Below are 16431 nucleotides of genomic sequence, written 5' to 3' on the forward strand. Positions count from 1 at the left end.
ATTTTTCTATTATATATATATATATATATATATATATATATATATATATATATATATATTAGTTTACTTGTTCCATCCACCATTCAAGTATTACACAACATGATACCTTCTCAGAGACTGATACTAATTTTTCTTATCATGCCTCTATATAAATAATATATAAATGTAGATATAATAACATTAATCTGTTAATTATTTATATTTAAAAGATACTAAAAATGAACTTATATGAACAATCATTGAGGTCTATGAAAACAAAATGAGATAAGCATAGTTATTAGAATCGAACCAAGCACTATGAACAACATGATTTAATTAAAAGGTCGATCAGACTGCTTGCTAAATTATAGGAACCAATTGAGTTGTCAAGAACTGATCTATATTTTGATATATACAAAAGATAATACTATTATTTTTCTAAATCTAGTTGAATCATAACAAGAAATATTTGAATAAATATCAACATCATAAATTGAAAACAAATCCTTGTAATACTCTGCGGTGAAAAAAGATTGCATGGAGAAGAAGTGAAAAAGATGAAGAATATAGGAAGTTTGAGGAAAAGAAGAAGATGAAAAAGAAGGAATAAAAGAAAAAGAAAATAGAAGAGATTGGAGAAAGGAACGACAGCAAAAAATAAATTGAAAAAAGTAAAGAAAAATATTGATAAATTTATTAAAAAAATTAAATTATTATCATATTAGTATTATTTTATAAAAAAATATTAGTCTAATAATGATGAATTGAACTGATGCATATAAAAAGTTTGTGTAGCTAAGATGAAAATATTGAGATGGATATGTAGGGTTGTTAAGAAAAATAAATATTTTTTAAATAAATAATTAGGTATTAATTGATAAAATAAGATAAAATTATTTAAAGATGATATGAATATTTACTTACGTGATATAATCATTAAAAGAGATGAACGGATTAATATTAATGGTACAAACAAAGATAAATTTTTTTGTAACAAAAATTATAAATAAAAAAATAATTTTTTGTATATCTCAATCACAAACAATCAATATAGTTTTACAAACCATTTTATGGTTGAAATATTATTCAATAATTATTTAACATGTCAACTAATTTAATAAGTAAATCTTTTACAAATAAATAAATGGGCAAAAGCCCAAAAGCGAGGGGTAGTATCGGTAAATCGCTAAATAAAATAACGTCACTAAGCACTCTCTCGGTTGGATGTGAAAAGAGTGTCCGAAGGACGACGTCGTCTTCCAACAGAGAGCGGTGACCAGATCTCTCTCTCTCTTACGCCCCCCGCCCCCCTCCCCCCCCGCCCCGTTGTCCCTTCCCTCTTCGAATCTTCTTCGTGCTTCGTGTTGCTCGAGTTCTTCGGCCCTTCCATGGATTTGGGGAGGGTTATGTGGGCTTTGGTGCTGGTGCTGCTCACTCCTGGCTTTGTCCATGGAGGGGACATCGTGCACGAGGACGACGAGGCCCCGAAGCTGCCCGGATGCTCCAACAACTTCGTCCTGGTAACTTTTCTTCCTCGATCCTGCTCTTGGTTGGTGCGATTTCGTGAAACTCCTCGACTTGTGGTGGTTATTTGGGAAGATCGAAGCAGAATCCCTTCCCCCTTTCGTTATACTGTTTAATCGTGCCCTCTAATGTTGTTCTGCCTTTGCCACATGCCTCCAGCTTTGCAATTGATTCGATCGCCACCTGCAGTCTTAGTCCTCAGTTCTGTTCTTTACTTTTAGTCGAGGGATCTTCCATAGTTTGCATGCTTTTACCATGGAGAAACCCTCGGTTGCAACCCTTCATGTTCAGAGTTGATCATTAGTCATCGTACACGCCTTGGTGTCATTACTGGTTGCTGGTGCATGCAATATTTGTTTCTTCCTAATTATTACTGTCCAATTCCCGCTTTGAACATGTAAATAACTTGAAGCAATTTGTTCTTTCCGCAGCCTAATTTGGTTCTCTTATTTGTTTGTTGGTTTGATAAGGCCTCATTTTGTGTCTTGCTTCATGCCAGGTGAAAGTGCAAACCTGGATCAACAACACAGAAGATAATGAGTTTGTTGGCGTTGGTGCTCGATTTGGCCCTACCATAGTGTCAAAAGAAAAACATGCCAACCGAACTCGGCTTACTCTTTCAGATCCTCCTGACTGCTGCACTGCACCTACGAAAAAGGTTTTTTCCCCGCTTTTTGTCGAGTCTAGTCCTCTTTTAGTCATCCATACAGTCTCGTAGTCCATTCATTCTGAGTCTATGATTTGGAATTTTATTTTGTAAGCTTGCTGGAGATGTCCTGTTAGTGCACCGGGGACACTGCAAATTTACAACAAAGGCAAAGGTTGCAGAAGCTGCTGGTGCATCTGCTATCTTAATTATTAATAATCATAAAGGTATGTTTCCTTTTCTATTGCTTGTGAGACAATAACCTGATCTGAGATTCTATTCCTGTCGGATATAGGATCATCAAGTAACACTGGGTGATACTCGGGATATTTTAAATATAGTGTGCCAAGCTATTCTATTTGATGGTCCTAGTATTCTTTTCCCCAGCATGTTGAGGTGCATGTCTGGAAGCTCCATTGCTTTTAATTTACCAGAGGACATCAACCCACAAGTTTGTAGAATTTTCTCCCTTGTTTTGTTACAAGATGGTAATATTTACTCTGCAGAGCTGTACAAGATGGTCTGTGATCGAAATGAAACAGATTTAAATATAAAGATTCCTGCAGTTATGCTGCCACAAGATGCAGGGGCTAGCTTGGAAAGCAGTCTTAAACATGGTTTCTCAGGTAATTTTCCTGTTTAATATCAGCTATTCAAGGGGCACATATCTACTTATTTTTACGTAGATTAACTGAAGTTTTAATGATTGCCATATATTGTAGGGGTGGTTGTCTTGATTACTTTTCTGATCTCCCTGAATTTGGGCATCTTTATTTTGTGCATAATTTTAATAGCCTTTCTTTTGTAGCCTGTTTTACTATATATGATAAACTTTCTAGTATGGTTATTCTTCCAGTTCTTCTACGACCATATATATGAAGATGTAACTTAACATTATCATAATGATGAAAGTATAATAGTGGCTGATTATTCTAGTTCATAGATTGTGGCCTGCCCTATATCAAATAGAGTTGAACTCTTGGGATTGAGTTGTGGAACCACACTAAATTTGGGATTGGGATATGGAAGTTGGTATCATGTTTCATGCAAATTTCTTTCTATGGAACATGATTTTTTTGGTTTATACTTATTATTATTATTTTGTAAGCACATATATTTTTATATCATGTGACAGTTTTTATGGCATTTGATGATCGGATATTCTATTCGACACTCTACCAAACGGAGTTTCTAACTGTTTGAAATTTCTTCAGTATCTGTGCAACTGTACTCTCCAGATCGTCCTTTGGTTGATACAGCAGAAGTCTTTCTGTGGCTTATGGCAATTGGTACCATCTTGTGTGCATCATATTGGTCAGCATGGAGTGCTAGAGAAGCATTAATTGAACACGAAAAGTTATTGAAGGTCCTCATTTGTCTTTCATAGTTTGCCTAAGATTGTTTAATCATATTTTGCTTATTGTGAACCTGTCAAAACATTTATTTTTAACTGATATATGGAATAATGATCATAGGATGCGCCAGACGAGTTACTAAACATGGAAAATACAGGATCCAGCGGTGTGGTGGACATCAACACAACATCAGCAATTTTGTTTGTTGTGATTGCTTCATGCTTCTTAATCTTACTTTACAAACTCATGTCATTCTGGTTTGTGGAGCTTTTGGTGGTTCTTTTTTGCATTGGTGGTGTAGAGGTGCAATTCATTACCTTTATCCTATATGCCCTTTTCTTTTTTATTAATAATTATTGCTTTTGATGCAAGACAATTTTTCTGAAGTTATTCTAAAACCTTTTCAGTTACTATTTGTTAACTATAAATTTAACCTAGCTGGTCTCTTGAATGTTCAAGTATATAGTTCTGATACATATCCTTCAACTAGTGGCTAGAACTTGATGCAGGCCAAAATAAATGTTAGCAGCATGCATTCTGAGGCTGAAGATATTTCATGACACCAGCATTCAATCTTAGAACTGGTCTTTACTTTTTTTCTTCAACATAGGTAGAATTTGCATATGATTCTGATTTTTGAAGCCCTTTGATCAGCTCTTTTATCGCTTGAGGTTTTTGGAGTTCAAGATAACATAAGATATTGTGTTCTGCACTGCTCAAGTTTTATTTAATTTTAATACAAGATAATCATGAAGCCATAATCTTGATCTAGGAATCTTTCTTTGTTTATTATTCAGAAAAGAGAATAAATTTGTTGATTATTTGAATAAATCTAAAAGAGTTTGACATTAATTTATTAGCTGTGTTGCAACTGTTTAAGTTAAATGTCTTACTTTTGCATAACAATATTAATTGGCTGATGTTGTTTTGCTTCAGGGTCTACAAACATGCTTGGTGGCTTTGTTATCACGGTATACTAGTGTCTTATAACTCCTTGGTATCATATCATTTGAAAGGCTGGAACAAATTTTCTGTTAAATTATTTTACAAATGAAACAATTATTTGCATTTGCATACATGGAGTATATTCTTTCATCATGCTCAGTTGGGGGCAATGACACTAAATCTTTTGATTTCTAAGTACTATTACATGTTTATTTATCTAATGTTTGGTTCTTGGAACTCAATGTTGAAAATTAGATTGTAATAGAAAATTAAGATTAATATTTTATTTTCATGAGGCATAATTCTATTCTGTTAGATTTGATTCTTCCTGTCCCATATCTACTGGTGCTATCAAGAAATATATCTTGATGCATTAATGATGTGTATGAGTTTCAATTTTATCCTTGAGACTAGTTCTGTGATTCATATAGTGAAGTTCATTAATATAGTGAGTGACTCCATGCATTATCTAAATTCATGTTAACTGAGGCCAAAGAATGCTAATATAAGATCCTTGCTTTTATGGTTATAGACAGTCTATCTTATGCATTTAGTTACTCCTATAGCTGGTTTAAGTAAAGAATGCTTGGATGTGGACATACTGCCAAACCACATAAGATGTCTGGTGTTCTATGTTCTTGATTCTTTACCATTTGCACTATTTGTCTGATTCTTCTCTACTTTTTACACGTATATCCTCACTTATGGTTTTTACCTTATTAATCTGAGTTTGCAACTTGAACACCAATTCATGAGGTTGATCGTATAATAAATCGGATTAAGAACAATGAATACTGGAGATAGTAGATCATATGAAAGGGATGTTGCACATGATTAGCATTCGTGGATTCCAAGAAGCATGTAGGCTAATAGTTTTTATATGATCACCAGGTCCTAGACCAGGCATCATGATAAACCATGATGGCAATGGGGAGCTCAATTAACCAATTCTGATGCAGGAACAACTGAAAAGAACCTGAAAGCAAGTCTAAGGCTCTAGAAAAATTAGATATTTGTTCTTCTTTTGTATTATAAACATGGTAGATTGTACTTGATGCAACTAAGCTGTAATATTATGTATCATCAATTAATTAAATAAAATAACAGCAACATACAAAGGTTAAAAAATAATAAGCATTCTGCAGCAGAGTTATAATATAAAATGTCAACAGATATAACAATGTTTGCCTCTATGGAGAAGGATAGAGAACAAAATGAGGTGAAGATAGAAAATGGAGTTACCTGCACTACTCAACTGTTTCTGTTTCTTTCATCAACCTATGTGGTCAGTTGTTTAAGAACCAAATTGGCTCAGAAATTTTCCTCTTGTGGATGCTCCACCCGATCCCTCTCCAGCTAAGTTACGACTACTATTGTCTGGAAATGAGATGCATCACAAAAGCATTACTATGCAAATGGTGATGTTAGTGTTACAATAAACAACAAAGTCCAACATAAGCAGATACTTCAGTACTTGATTCAATCTTGACGAAGGGACTTTTTTTGACCTCACTTGACAAATAACGAACTTGAAGTTGGAAATTACTAGAGTATGATTTCATTAATGACTTGATTGTCTTAGCTTAACTATATTACCAAACATCATGGATAGTTCTCTATGGTTTGTTGCCAGCATCAGTCCTAGTTGTTTCAGATTATTTGTGACTTGCATGTTTGCTGATATATAAATTTACCTAAACTATATATGAAATTTTCAGATGGTTCAAACGTGCTGGAGAGTCTTACATTAAAGTGCCCTTTTTTGGAGCTGTTTCCTACCTTACATTGGCTGTCTCTCCATTCTGCATTGTCTTTGCTGTTGTATGGGCTGTTTATCGTCGAGTATCCTTTGCTTGGATCGGCCAAGATATCCTGGTAAGAAACTGGTTTTGTTGTTTTTAACACATTATACATGGCTTCATAGATTTTTCCCTGCCATTAAGCTCTGTCTGGAGCAGTACCTTTAATCAAAATAAGAGTGGTCAAATATGTTGGTATTAATTCTAACTAAATTTTCTTAGCTCTCTCAAACTTAAAAACATAGACATCTATTTTCGCTTCTAAACATAGAAATTAGGTATTCTTGCTTCTGCAGAATTCAGTGAGGCTAAAAAAATTAATTCTGTGCAAGACACACTTGATAATTAATAGAGACTGGTTTAAATTGCTACTTTTGACTATATACATTTAAGTTCTATTTTTTATATTTCAATTTTCATAGACTGCAAATCGAAATTTTCAAGATGTACCGAGGAACATTTTACACTATTATGCTTTACCTGCATTGGTATTTTGTCATTTCCATTGATTTATTTCTGATTCTCTACCTTCTCTACTAGGGTATTGCACTAATTATTACAGTTCTCCAAATTGTCCGAGTACCTAATCTTAAGGTTAGTTTTTGTTTTTCTTTCAACTGGACACATTTTATAGATTGTTATTAATGGTTGCTTGACAGGTTATTGACATTTTAACTCTTTAAGTAAAGCATAATAGGTACAATTCTAAATTTTGCGATATTTTGTTGAGAGTTCTATAATATAGCTATAACACATATTAGGTCATTCTGCTTGTACATGGTTTTAAGTTTATAAGAACTTTAAATAGTATTATTTTGATGTTAAGCTTTCTAACATTTGAAAATTTTAGTTTGTCTGATGCACCCATCACATGGCCATTTGCTATGTATGTAGGTGACCTGCAATTATTGGCAGAAGCTTCTCTCTTTGTTTGTGGTCAACTACTACGTTCCATTTTTATGAATGTCATGTTGATGTTGGAGGTTGCCCCTTTTAATAATTAATTGAAGGTGTCTGTTGTTTTGAATAATCAACACCTTATACCATGAATTTTAAGGTGCATTTGCAGGTTCAGAAAACAAAGATTGTGAAAACCTCTGATTTCTACATCAAGAAAATCAAAACAGAGTTACATAGTGAAGTCTGTAAAACCAAGGTTCTCTTTCTATATCATAGATTGGACTTCATCGAGGTTGAACTCTGTTGCCTACATCCTAGGTTTCAGTTCTCAGCACCACAGTGTTTCAGGTGGCAGAAAATGTGAAGAACTTGCCTCTTCAGCATGAAACAGAAACTGATACTGGAGTTATTTTCTAGCCACCTCTCACCACATAGTATAAACTAAGCTAAATGGTGCATGTCAGCATAGTTCTTCTGATTGGCAATTTTATAGTCAGTTTTTCAACTGACTGATACCTCTTACGTGGAACACATTATCGAAATGGAGAATTAGTTATAATTGTCAATATTTGTGGCATAATTTAAGATACAAGAATGACATAGCTTGTCCTGGTCAAGGCTTTTGGTTTGTGGGGTGGTAAAGAAGTCATAGACATTAGGTGCTTATACAAGCGGTTATATATTGTCATGTTGCTAGAAGTTGCAACACTTGAATTTTGAGCTTATAATATTAGAGCATTTGATAAGTTTGTTGCTCTTGTGATTTGTTATCATAGTTCCCCTTTCCTTAGTATTCCTAGTTTGGCGTGCAATTAATATCTTGTTAAGAAGTAAGATGTTTTGTTGCTTTGTGCATGATTCTAAAGTCATCACTTCTTCATGAGGTTCTGTTCTTTGAGGATGACAAATGTCTGCTTTAACTTACCATGTTTGGGATTCAAAAGGTTTAGTATTCTGCTATTCTAGGTGGCACAAGTATAACAAATGAATGCTTTAACAAAAAGCATTCAGGATACAGAAATAGTTGCTGGTTTGATAATTGTTATTATTTTTTAGGTGTAACTACATATTCTTGCAGAAACTTGAAAGCATCTTTTATAGCTGTGATAATGACATCTTAGATGTTTCATCCTATTTTTTCAAGGTTTGACTTATTGGTATGCCCATATGGTATCCGCATTCGTGCTTCATGGCTTCCATTTCTGATGCAGATGGATCTATTGTTTTCATACTCCAAGAGTTTGAGCTAATAACATGCCATTAAGCCAATTGACCATTGAAAACTAAAATTCAGCTTCAGTCTCTGGAGATCCTTGATCAACAAGTTTGTGTATCTGAAGCTTGATGTATTCCTGTGGCCTACATGGATTCTTTCCCTCCATTTACCTCCATTGTTTAAGTTCTTTTACTGCCTTCATATTACCTCTCACTGCTACCCAAGCATCTTCACTTATCTTCTTTCTGTATCTACTTTAGTAGACTTTGCTCCTTTGTAGTGGTACTCTATTATCTACATACTTGAACCACCTTGAATTTTTTCCTGTCATCTTACTCCAAATCAGTGCTACCTTTACATGGATGATTGCTTATTTCGTTTTGAGATTTTTCCTAGTTACATCATTCACTTTGAAATATGTCTATGCTACAATATAGTTGTCGTCCATCTTATTGGATTCTGTTTACATGCATATCCTGATGTGATATATGTGCAGTCCTTTGTGAACTTGAGAAAATTGTAATAGTAAAAGTTTTGTTGGTAGTTTTTCAGTTATGTTTCCTCTTTGTTGCTGATTTATTTGTGTATGCCATGAAATTTGCATTTGGACTTGGATATTCAGGTGGGCACCGTGCTTCTCAGTTGTGCCTTCTTGTACGACATCTTTTGGGTCTTCATCTCAAAGAGTTGGTTCCATGAAAGTGTAATGATTGTGGTATGTGTTGTTATACACAAATATTTAGTTAGGTGCAACGAACAGTTTGAAACATAATTTTAATAATTTGAATAATAAAATTATTCATTATTTATTCACAGGTGGCACGAGGTGATAGGACTGCAGAGGATGGTGTACCTATGCTACTTAAGATACCACGTCTCTTTGATCCATGGGGTGGATATAGCATCATAGGCTTTGGTGATATCCTTCTACCTGGGCTGCTGATTGCATTTTCATTAAGGTAAATGGAAAAAAAAAACTCTTGATATATTTTCTGAATATTTCTATTGGAATGGTTGTCCTTTCTGATGTAAGTGACAACCATAACATTAGCAAGTGAAACTCAAATAGACCTGGCATAAGAAATATACAGTATAATTAAAATTTTCCTGAATGCTCTTTACATTTGTGTACTTTTCACATCCCTGGATGTAAATTTCCATACCTACAATTAAGTATTCCATCCATCCTTTAGATGCATGTGCCTGTTACCAACACCAACTTGTTGTACTGACCATTCTTACAGGCCTTATGTTTATTTTGTTACCTGCAATGATTAACCTATAATACCGGGCTGGAGTTGTTCCATTGAACTTTGTGGTCAATAGGACAACAAATGTCAGAACTTGCCCCCTCAAGAGATGCCCGCTATGTGCTTGCTATATCTGTGCTTTTTCTATGGGACATCCTGGTGCTTCTAAGTTGAGCATTACAGAATCATGTCAATAGTTGTCTAAAATATTATATTATGGGGAGTGTTTTTTGCAGAGGGTGCTAATTAAGTGCTCATTTAACTATCTTGTTCCAGGGATGGTTAAAATTTTGTCACATGATGAGTAATAGTCTATCTATTTTGTGAAGATTTCAGTTATGTTTTTTCCTCTTGTAAACTACTTGGACATAATTCCAGGGGCTGATGCTTCTAGTAGATCTGTTTTCCACTGAGCATCAGATGTACGGTCCTATATGCTATTAGCTTTTATTTTATTTATTTATTTTATTTTTGTCATTTCTTAACATACTACTGATCATCTACTATAATGCTCTGATAACTTCTGTTTGAACGCAAATTATTCAAATAGCTTAGACAATATGCAGGTTTTTTTCAGCCAATTCTCCTTCACTAGTTAACTCTTTTTTACATGCAATAATCAGATATGATTGGGCTGCGAAGAAAAGCTTACGAGCTGGTTACTTCTTGTGGTCAATGGTGGCTTATGGCTCTGGTAAGATGACAATTCCTGGTATTGTATAGAGGAGCATGGTATGTCAGAAAAATTGGGATTATCACAAGAAGAATAAACAAGTTTGTGTTCATTAATAAACAAATAGGCAACAAGTTTTTCTTATGAAATTCATTAATAAACAAATAGGCAACAAGTTTTTCTTATGAAATTCATTAATAAACAAATAGGCAACAAGTTTTTCTTATGAAATTCATTAATAAACAAATAGGCAACAAGTTGTTTTGATCTGCATTTTGATGAAATTCATTGCTCTTACTTGTGACTTGCATCATTCTAAAAAACACTGGCCCTTTTGAAATCGTTATGCAACAGAGATGGTCTTGGATGATCTGCCACTCACTATCATGTCACTATCAGATTGTTTTTCATGTTAGCACAGAAGGATGATTGCTTGTGTTGTTCACATTGACAAAGCATAATGTAACCATGGAACCTTAGTCCAACCATTTGTTGCAGGCCTCCTGATATCTCTGGTTAATCTATCTAAAGGGCTGGCTTTGGTTTTTTATTTCCAAACTGAGCTCTTTAGTTTTGATTTACATGGTTCCCGTGATATCATACATGGTTCCCGTGATAGTGTTAACTCTCAACAATTCCTGGTTCATTCATCTTGAAAAGTTTAACTGGTGATATTACAACCTTTCCTTCATCGTCTCTTTTCTAGCTTTATTTAATGTTCCAGTTAAATACCTCCACTTTCTGGATATTGAACAACATATTTTGAAAATGGAGTGTATCGAGCGCAAATTACATGGAATTATAATCTGGATTCACTATGCTGCTGTTATTTCATATCAGTCACGAGATCTGGCTGTCCATGTTTCTGCAGGTCTTCTTATTACATATGTTGCCTTGAACTTAATGGACGGACACGGTCAACCGGCTCTACTTTACATTGTGCCCTTCACTTTGGGTAAGTGAAGATCTGATAAGCCTATAAAAGTTCAGAGAAATTCCTGTTAACTGGAAATTTTATTTTAATTCTAAACATTATACATGTTCATTTGGTAAATTGAACATGCATGGTTCAATGATATCTGGAGGATTGATTAACAGTAAGAAATACCTTTTGCTTCTACTGCAATTACTAACTTGTGAAATCCTCAAATTCTGCACCAGGCACCTTCTTGGCTCTTGGGCGGAAAAGAGGTGAACTTATAAACTTGTGGACACAAGGCGAGCCACCACGAGTCTGCCCACACGTTCAGCCTGCCAAATAGGAGTCTGCACTCGTGCTGTTGCACAAACTATAAGCTAACTGCAAAATCTCAAAACTGTACTGTGATGTACACGATGTAATAGCTTGTAATTGCCAGGAGACTCAAAGATTAGATCTAACATAAAGCTTTGCCCAGCATGCGTGAGGAATGACATTGCTGCAGGCTAATTTCTATAAACCACCATGCTCTTTCCCACTTCAACTCCAAATCACGTCTTGTGCCGGATGGGCCAGAGAACTAACTTCCTTGTTGTAACCCGTACTTGTTGAAGTGGGGTATTATGATGATCTCAAGTTAGGATGATAATAATTTATAATGTTGTTATCATTGTTGTTGTTATTATTGTGGAAACAGTCTGTATAAGTGCAACGTTAAAACTGCACATGCAGTGTGATCTGAGTTGCCATTTTCGAGTATTCATGTACAACTTTTGTGGTGTGCTTTAACCATCTTCTTCTATTGAAATCACAGTGCACAATCTCTGGCACGACTGAGCTGGCTGCTGCCCAAGAAAGGTGGTCTGAGGTGAAGTCGCAAAGCGAAAGACCACTCCGCCACCCAGTAAGTTTGCTTGGTAATCATCTGTTCCTTTTGGCCCTATGTGCATAACGTGTAGTCATATCCTTTTACACCGGTATTCTTGTCTTCCTTTTAGCAGGAAGTGATATGTACACATCGATGTTCCCTTTTAGCAGGCAGTAGTGATATGATTATGTACATTCCCGCAGCCTCGTTTACTCGTTTCCAAACTATCACTTGCCAACTTCTGCTTGTGGTGTACCTCAATCAGGCATTGATCAATTATTCAGATATAATTGTAGGTGATCTCATTCTTCTGTCTGCCCTACTAGATCCTCTAACTTGCAATTTATCTACACATCACAAATTATTATTGCGTACTGAATTCTGTTTAGAGTTCTTGTGATTTATATAGATGTCGAGGTCGATCGAAGCCAAGCCATACGAGACAGAAGACAATGGAATAAAACAAAGAACAGTCACTGGGCAACGCGGCTTCGACGCGCTTACAGTACGACGCGTTTGAGAGGCTGTGAGTTATTCTTCTTCTATCCTCTCTACAGGCTTTCTTCATCATGCGACCAATAGCAACCACGAATTATTTAACGGCGGTATTTCCTCTCCCCCATCAGTCCCCTAAAACCAACACTAAACACTCCCATGTGACTACTTGCAGCGGCGTCAAGCCCAGCACTCGGGAGTCAAGGAACGGTCCCTCCGGTCATCCCTGCAGTAGTCGTACACCATGTAGTTCCTCTGCGCCCAGGCCATGGCGGCGAGCTGCTGCTTGCTGAGCCCGAATCCGGACGGCGAGGACGGCACCGGGCGGCACCGCGGCGGCGCGTACGCGGAGCAGCCTCGCACGACGAACCTGGTGAACCTGGCGACGAACGGCTGGTGGCGGTAGTCCACCCTGTGCTTGCCGTTGTCGGTGGCCCAGGACGACGCGTCCCAGATCGTCCCGTACACCCACATCGGCCGCAGCGGGAACGTGTCGTCGCTCCTCCTCGGGTACCGCCGTATCGGTATGTCGTCGACGAAGAATCTGCATGCACGGAGAGTTGGAGAGAGACGTCGTTTCATGATTCAAGCTTGCAACCTCTCTGCATGAAGTCTTACATGATCTCATTTGGGTTCCACAGGATAGCGTAGTGATGGAAGTCAGCAGCAGGGTCAAACCACAGGTGGAACTTCATCTCCCTCCCGATGACCCGGCCGTCGCCGCTCCCCTTGACGTACACATTCGTCTGCAACTTGTATGGCCTCCCCGGAGTAGTCCCCAGGAACTCGATATCCACCTCGTCGTGGAACCCAGGATGCACTTGGTTGTTCGACAGCTGCAGCACAATGTCGAATGATGCACAAGCAAGCAAGCAAGCAAGACGGCAACGGGAGTTGGCCAAGAAAGAACTCACGTAGAAAGCTGTGATCACTCCTGCAGTGTCGCCAGGTTGGAGCTTGATCGATGCCGCAAAATAGCCGCTTCGAAATGGGCGATTCGACTTGAATCCGCTGCCTGTTATCGATGCAGCAGAGGCAGGGTTAACATGAGACTGAGATGAACCGTGAGGGAGGAGGAGGAGCAGCAGACCTGAGCTCCTGTCGAGCCAGATGGCCACCGAGGACTGGTCTGCTGAGACTGTTTGATGCCGGGGCCCCCACAGAGTGTTGTATCCATGGTAGAAGCCAGGCAAAGGCTTGAACCTGCTACTTAGGTAGTAGCCAGGGGAGGGCTGAGCACTGCTGCATTGTAGTATGGAGAGCAGAATGGAGGAGAAGAGGAGGAGAGCCATGGAGGGAGCTCAACCAGCTGTGACACTACAGGGAAGGAAGGTGAGTATAAATAGGAAGATGGAACGGTTACCATCACAAGAAAACTTGAGCGGTGGATACCGATAGGCAAATTTAGATGAAGATAAGTCCCCCAAAAAAAGGATTAGGTAGAAATGATACAAAAAGAGTAATGAAATCTAACTCTATAGTATATCAATTTAGTCAGCTATGAATCCACTCAAATTTATTTCACTTTCAAGATGAGAACAAACTGAAACAGTGAGACTCTTCATTAATGTCTGACACTTACGATAGTTGGTAGAATATCTCATTAATGTATCCTGTTCCCTTCTCACACTTTGTTTTTTCACCTTTTTTTTTTTTTGCCATCTGTTTAATTTTTTGATATATTAGTAAAATAATAACAATAATAAAACATTTATGTCTGGTTTGCTTGACCTATCAGGTAGCCATCCAACCACATCTGTGCTTTTGCCCTCATGAGAAGGTAGATCCAGGCATCCAAGTCAATGTACACACCTAAGCTGTAAGTGTTTTGTTAGCATCTGAAAGTAATCCACCGAAAGGTCCGTCCAAAATAATGGCATGGGGACTCAATTGCTGGATTTACGGCAGCAATCTAACAGGCAACTCTGCAGCTGCTAGTTTCATTAATGTGTTATGCAAGTGTGTGTGGAACAACATGCAAGAACACCCAATATCCATAAGAACTTTTTTGTGAAGTATAAAAATGTGACTTCAATTTACTTGCAAGATGACTTACATCTTTAGATTATTAGGTCTTTATGCAGCATTCTCTTAAGGATGGTGTGATTCTTTTAGGAGATAGAAGGGGGAAACAATAATCTAGTTCAAGTATGCACATAAGAAGTACAACACAAAACCCTACAAAATGAAATAGAGAGAGGTTAAAGCTAAAACAAGAAACAAAGATGGCAAAAGCTAAACCAATTGGGTGATAATATTAGCATAAAATCTGTAATTATGTTATCTGTAATACGAAAAAACTTTTATGTCAAGATTGAAATCAAATAAAATTAGATCTAATAATATATTACGATGCGTATCTTTTATTGTTGATCAAAAAAATAAACCTTATATGATATACAAACGTCTTCATCGTCGGATCTGAGATATCAATCTATAAGGAGAACTAGATCCTTCTCCTCTCTTCCTATCATTTCATATAAATACTATTCATAAGATTTATTATTATTGTGATAAGAACATATCCCACAAAACAAACTAAACTAATGGAACAATAATTTTATATTCATAGGATTTGATAATAGTTTTTCATTAATTGTGTATCTAATAACAAGGAAGAATGAAATACAATGAACACAGCATCATTCTCCACTTCCCAAAGGAGCACGACACAATGGCTGATGCTACAAACTCCATGAACATGCGGTAAAAATTAACATGGACCGATCAAAATTGTCGGCTTAGTGTATCTATGAACTATCCGATCGATTAATGACACCGAGATCCCGACGCGACTACATGTCAAACATGACGTCGGAAGAGGGTCCCCTTGCAATGGCTTCTTTTGCCGACCATGTGCCCAACCCTAAACCCGTGAAGACAGTTAATCACCGAGTCTTGGGTGTGGACCACTTTGGGTTCGTAATAAATCGGATCCAACACAACGTTCGATTCACATCCGTGCTTTGAGATTGGCGTAGGACTACTGTGTACTGTCTCATGCCCTATCACGTGATTGGAACTCCTGATTCCAAATCATGTTTCATTATGAGCTTTTAGATTGACAAACAGTGATCAATAATTTGATAGGATGGTGATGATGGAGTCAGTGACGTTTGTGGGGGTTTGACCGTAATTACATAGATTCGGGGACACGGCCGCTCGCTCGTCTGCATGCACGAGGACCCACGCGAACTCCTCCACCACCACCCGATCTCCGCTTCGCGAGGGCGATCCACCAATTTCTCAGGCCACGCCCTCCATTTATGATCCCCCTGCTCGCTCCTCCCTTCACTCTCCTCCCGCCCCCTCAGCTCAAGCAACACGTCACGCAGCATCGATCGATCGCAGGACAGAAGATGGGCGAGGTTTCGCCGGAGATGGAGCAGGTCTTCAAGCGCTTCGACACCAACGGCGACGGCAAGATCTCGCTGGCGGAGCTCGCCGAGGTCCTCCGCACGCTGGGCTCTACCTCCGCCGACGACGTGAAGCGCACCATGGCCGAGATCGACACCGACGGCGACGGCAACATCGACTTCAAGGAGTTCGGCGCCTTCTGCCGCGCCAACCCTGGCCTCATGAAGGACGTGGCCAAGGTCTTCCTTTGAGTTTTTGCCTTCTCATTCCTTTTCTTCCTCCCTCCTCCTCTTCCTCTTCCTCGATCGTCGTCGTCGTTGTTGGATCCCTTCGAATCGTTGTGTGCATGTGGAAATGTGTTATGGATCCTATCAGCTCAAAGTAATCGTCGTCACGAGTGTGAATCGATATATCTACTGCATGAAGACAGCGATTTTGTTTGTGATGCAAGTCTGATTCAGACACTGAGCTTTCACAAGATCTAATAATAAAGTTTTCCTCTCTC

The 16431-nt window shown here is 37.8% G+C and overlaps 3 protein-coding genes across 4 annotated transcripts; 2 read left to right on the forward strand and 1 right to left on the reverse strand.

Annotated features, from left to right (window-relative positions):
• Nucleotides 1-1283: 1283 nt before the first annotated feature.
• LOC103981241 (signal peptide peptidase-like 4) lies at nucleotides 1284-11931 on the forward strand. 2 transcript variants are annotated; one of them, XM_009397893.3, is made up of 14 exons: nucleotides 1284-1499; nucleotides 2003-2161; nucleotides 2265-2376; nucleotides 2656-2775; nucleotides 3364-3515; nucleotides 3625-3807; nucleotides 4441-4475; nucleotides 6168-6324; nucleotides 6789-6842; nucleotides 8987-9079; nucleotides 9181-9323; nucleotides 10238-10308; nucleotides 11159-11242; nucleotides 11449-11931. In XM_009397893.3, the coding sequence occupies exons 1-14, from the start codon at nucleotides 1368-1370 to the stop codon at nucleotides 11547-11549; spliced, it is 1596 nt and encodes a 531-aa protein (XP_009396168.1). In that variant the 5' UTR covers nucleotides 1284-1367; the 3' UTR covers nucleotides 11550-11931. The 2 variants fall into 2 exon arrangements, with proteins under 2 accessions (XP_009396168.1, XP_065005634.1); XM_065149562.1 differs by lacking the exon at nucleotides 6789-6842.
• Nucleotides 11932-12510: 579 nt separating this feature from the next.
• Nucleotides 12511-13861, reverse strand: LOC135586746 (probable xyloglucan endotransglucosylase/hydrolase protein 32). The gene is made up of 4 exons (XM_065149564.1): nucleotides 13660-13861; nucleotides 13484-13584; nucleotides 13188-13405; nucleotides 12511-13113 (listed from the first exon to the last, which is right to left on the reverse strand). Exons 1-4 carry the CDS (start codon nucleotides 13859-13861, stop codon nucleotides 12750-12752), a joined length of 885 nt encoding a protein of 294 aa, XP_065005636.1. The 3' UTR covers nucleotides 12511-12749.
• A 1918-nt stretch (nucleotides 13862-15779) lies between these two features.
• On the forward strand, nucleotides 15780-16366 carry LOC135635303 (polcalcin Phl p 7-like). Its single transcript, XM_065146281.1, has one exon. The coding sequence runs from the start codon at nucleotides 15836-15838 to the stop codon at nucleotides 16175-16177; it is 342 nt and encodes a 113-aa protein (XP_065002353.1). The 5' UTR covers nucleotides 15780-15835; the 3' UTR covers nucleotides 16178-16366.
• The last annotated feature ends 65 nt before the right edge of the window (nucleotides 16367-16431 follow it).

The sequence above is a fragment of the Musa acuminata genome, chromosome BXJ3-4, assembly GCF_036884655.1.
Source record: "Musa acuminata AAA Group cultivar baxijiao chromosome BXJ3-4, Cavendish_Baxijiao_AAA, whole genome shotgun sequence".
Classification (NCBI taxonomy): domain Eukaryota; kingdom Viridiplantae; phylum Streptophyta; class Magnoliopsida; order Zingiberales; family Musaceae; genus Musa; species Musa acuminata.

Excerpts from the sequence above, each read along its gene's own strand:
- LOC103981241 (XM_009397893.3), top strand. The coding sequence starts at position 1,368 with ATGGATTTGGGGAGGGTTATGTGGGCTTTGGTGCTGGTGCTGCTCACT. Across the intron at positions 2,377-2,655 it reads AATTATTAATAATCATAAAG|AGCTGTACAAGATGGTCTGT; the intron begins GTATGTTTCCTT and ends TTTACTCTGCAG. Across the intron at positions 6,325-6,788 it reads GGATCGGCCAAGATATCCTG|GGTATTGCACTAATTATTAC; the intron begins GTAAGAAACTGG and ends CTTCTCTACTAG.
- LOC135586746 (XM_065149564.1), bottom strand. The coding sequence starts at position 13,861 with ATGGCTCTCCTCCTCTTCTCCTCCATTCTGCTCTCCATACTACAATGC. Across the intron at positions 13,585-13,659 it reads CTGGCTCGACAGGAGCTCAG|GCAGCGGATTCAAGTCGAAT; the intron begins GTCTGCTGCTCC and ends CATCGATAACAG. Across the intron at positions 13,406-13,483 it reads GAGTGATCACAGCTTTCTAC|CTGTCGAACAACCAAGTGCA; the intron begins GTGAGTTCTTTC and ends ATTGTGCTGCAG.
- LOC135635303 (XM_065146281.1), top strand. The coding sequence starts at position 15,836 with ATGATCCCCCTGCTCGCTCCTCCCTTCACTCTCCTCCCGCCCCCTCAG.